The sequence below is a fragment of the Octodon degus genome, unplaced genomic scaffold (genome assembly GCF_000260255.1).
Source record: "Octodon degus isolate 3935 unplaced genomic scaffold, OctDeg1.0 scaffold00199, whole genome shotgun sequence".
In the NCBI taxonomy this organism is placed as follows: domain Eukaryota; kingdom Metazoa; phylum Chordata; class Mammalia; order Rodentia; family Octodontidae; genus Octodon; species Octodon degus.
In genome coordinates, this window is record NW_004524775.1 from 1,088,670 (window position 1) to 1,092,066 (window position 3,397).

At 46.1% G+C, this 3,397-nt stretch overlaps 1 protein-coding gene across 1 annotated transcript in view; it reads right to left on the reverse strand.

Annotated features, from left to right (window-relative positions):
* Positions 1-943: 943 nt before the first annotated feature.
* Positions 944-3,397, reverse strand: part of Gabrb3 (gamma-aminobutyric acid type A receptor beta3 subunit) — a 55,405-nt gene continuing 52,951 nt past the window's right edge. The window contains exon 6 of the mRNA XM_004644444.1: positions 944-2,740. Coding sequence (XP_004644501.1) covers positions 2,399-2,740 — 342 coding nt within the window. The 3' untranslated portion in view covers positions 944-2,398. The remainder of the gene's footprint in view (positions 2,741-3,397) is intronic.

Genomic DNA, 3,397 nt, shown 5'->3' on the forward strand with positions numbered 1-3,397 from the left:
CGGGGAGTAGACTGCTGCTCTTCTGAGTCCCAGGGAGTCTCTGCCATTTGTACTTGGGCACCTCAACTACGCATCAAAAGTTTTGAATCATTTTTCTCCCAGGAAGAAATGAATGTCACAGTTCTGAACAGTGCAAATCATACACTTAAACTGACCATCAGCTACTTTTGTCCATGTTTGCTTGCATTGCGGGCCCCTCTTCTGATGAGGGGCTCACCCCTAGAATTACTGGGTACAGAAAAAGATACCTGAAGCATTGAAAGGGATAAAGTCTTCACAAATGTCTTTTTTCTTTAACATATTAACAATGATAAGGCCACTTACAAGGTTTATTCCCAAACTGTTTAACTTTTAGAATCCCCCCCCCATTGCTACCCATGAAAAAAAAACTGCCAGAGAAATGCCCAAGACCAAGAACTCCCTGGCATGTATCTGGAGAAAACAAAATGAGACAGCAGCAGTTGGCAGAAGACATTGAGGAACGATAGGAACGAAGGAAAGGGGCATAAAGATCAGTTACTGATGCTAGCATGAGATTTTTGTGGACTTTGTTCCATCTGACGCTGGGTTTTGAATTGTCACAGACTCCCACCAGTGAGGGTTGCGACGGCCACAAGAGCCAAAGCAAGGAATGGCCAGATCTTGGTGACAGCTTACACCACACACATCCTCAGAGAAGGGGTGCCTGTCGCTACACGGAGGCAGAGGTGCCATGCATTTCAGTACTCGGCCAGACCACGGCCATCCACCTGGGACAGAAGAGAGTGAGGCAGAGGTGGCATTTTCTAATGAAGTATAATTTTGCAGTTCTTTCGTGCACATTTTGCTTTTTGTCTTATCCTCCAAGTGCTCAACTTCACTGTGACACCTGCTTACACACCTGGAGCCACACCAGTTCATGGGTGCCTGTGGTAGAAATATTGTTTACAAAAAATATATCATCTTTTTTTCTTTAGAAAGATCTCATCTAAATAGTAAGTTAAGGTTGCGTCTACGAAACCGGTGCACCTTGTCTTGTTTCTACGAGCTTTAAAAAGTCCAAATACTGATGAGGCTGTGGATCAGAAGGAAGCAAAAGTGACTGTGTTTGTTGTCAGGCGGCCCTCCTCGGCCTCAGAGAACGGTCACGGGTGGTGGGGTGATGCGTGGGGTGTACTGGTTGTGTTCCTGCAGATTCCTAGTTGGCCTAGGAGTAGTTGGATGTGCTTATGAGATATGTCAGATAGAAAACAAAGGCATGAGGATGTTTCTTAGTTTCTGAAAGCGAACAGTAGAAGTGTTTTAGCTTCAATCTTAATTTCTAGATAACAGAAAGTAGTTACATCACATAATGAAAAATATGACACAGCATGCTGCCATGATAGCAAGCATAAGAAACAAAATCTTGGTAAATATACATATGTATGCACACTATGCAAATATACTTTATATTAACATACAATGTTATAAGAATGGTTGATAACATAACTGCAAGGGAGAAATCATCCTAGATGGTTTTACCTTAGATAACAAAGAACCTGAGACGTCTATGCTCCTGTTAGATATCAGGCCTGGAAATCTGGACGAGGCGTAGAGCACATGTTCAGGGACTGAACTGTCATTACCAAAACTTGCCACTGCGTTCCCACATGACAGTTAAGCTGGATCCACGCCAAGTGAACAGTAAAGCCCTACGCAGACGGGTCTCAGCGTACTGACAAGGCGATGCCCTTCACTCCTGGCTTTGCAAAAGATGGACGTTCAGACCTCAATGTGAGAACTACTTACGTTTAAGACAACAGGCAAGCACTTCCTCTGCTAAACTACTGCAGAAAAAGTATACCTGGCGCAATCGAAACCCGTCACCAGGGATCCAGCACGCCTTTGCTCAGAAAACTGAAAGGAGGGTCTGAGGTGTGTGGCTCGGATTCGACTAGCAACACCACCGTATGAGCTTCGGAAAAGGAACTAAGAATGTCTTTCTGAGTTTTCAACTAAAACATCTAACTTATGATAATAAAAGACACACTTTTGGGATGGTGCTGTTTCACGTCCTCATTCCAAGGCGTAATATTTAGATGATACTTGTCCCTTTCAATTAAAAAAGAAAAACTATGACGTTCTTTAATATGCATCCTGTGTTGAATTGTCCATAGCTGCAAAATGTTTATATGTATGTGTGTATAAGGCCATATACACGGGTGCGTACACCGGTGTGTAGAGACCTCTGCACATACATCCTCATATACACGTGTATTTTATATATATGCTGAGAAAGTTCACATATATATACAATTGCGTATGTATACATGTGTGTGTGTGTGTGTATGTGTGTCGTGTGTACAAGTATAAAAACTTGACAGGCAGGGTATATTCACTCAGTGTTAAATGAAGTCTTTGAAAAATCAAGTACAGTCACTCAGTTAACATAGTACAGCCAGTAAACTAAGTTGAAAAGAGAAAAGGTGAAGGGGAACACGACCCTGGACCACCTGTCGATGGCATTCACGTCGGTGAGATCAGGGATCTTAATTTTGAGCTGCGAGGACCTCCTCCGTAGGTGGGTCTTCTTGTGCGGGATGCCTCTGTCTCCCATGTACCGCCCGTGCCCTTCCCGGGGCATGCTCTGTTTCCTGTACTGTATTCCTGAGTTGTCAAAGGATATTGCTGAATTCCTGGTGTCGCCAACGCCGCCTGCAACCTCGTTCATCTCATTGTGAACCTCCAGCGACGTCAAGAGAATGTTTCCGTGAGCGTCCACCTACGGGAGGGGAGAAGGCACAGCATGAAGCGCCGCGCACCCAGACCCGCCTCTCCCAGCCCTGCGAGCGCCCCGCTTCTGCGAGGGGCCCCGCGGTGTCAAACCCAGCGCTTTACTGTGTCGGAAGAGTCATCCTGGAGACTTAAATGTGACTTAGAGATTTTTATTTCCTTGACTGAAAAATTTTCACAGGCAATGAGAGAAGGTACGCGAGGGCTTTTTTCAAATTGAAGCTTTCTATTGTAGGTACGAGTCCTTACTGAGGAGCAAGCCAAAGTATAAAGGACTATCTTTATTTTTTAGGACTATCTTTAAAGTGAGGTCTCTTTCCACGATGGAATCGAGGTGCACAGAACGTTCTATCCTGTGCTAAATACAGCTTGTGACCCTTTCTGCCAGCATGAAGACAGTGGTCTGTCTTCGTCTCGGTCTGCAGTGGGAAGAGTCCCTCTCCAGCAGCCCCGGCCCTGCCAGGGCCTCTCACGCCACCCACCGCCTTCTCTCCTTCCGCCCCCGGGTCCCACTCAGGCTGCGCTCTCGGCTGGGGAGCAGTCTCCTCCTCCTTTGTTGTCCGCTCACAAAGACCACAACCCACGCTTTCCCCGTGGATCCCGCGCACTCCACCCACGCTTTCCCCATGGAGCCCACGACGACCAC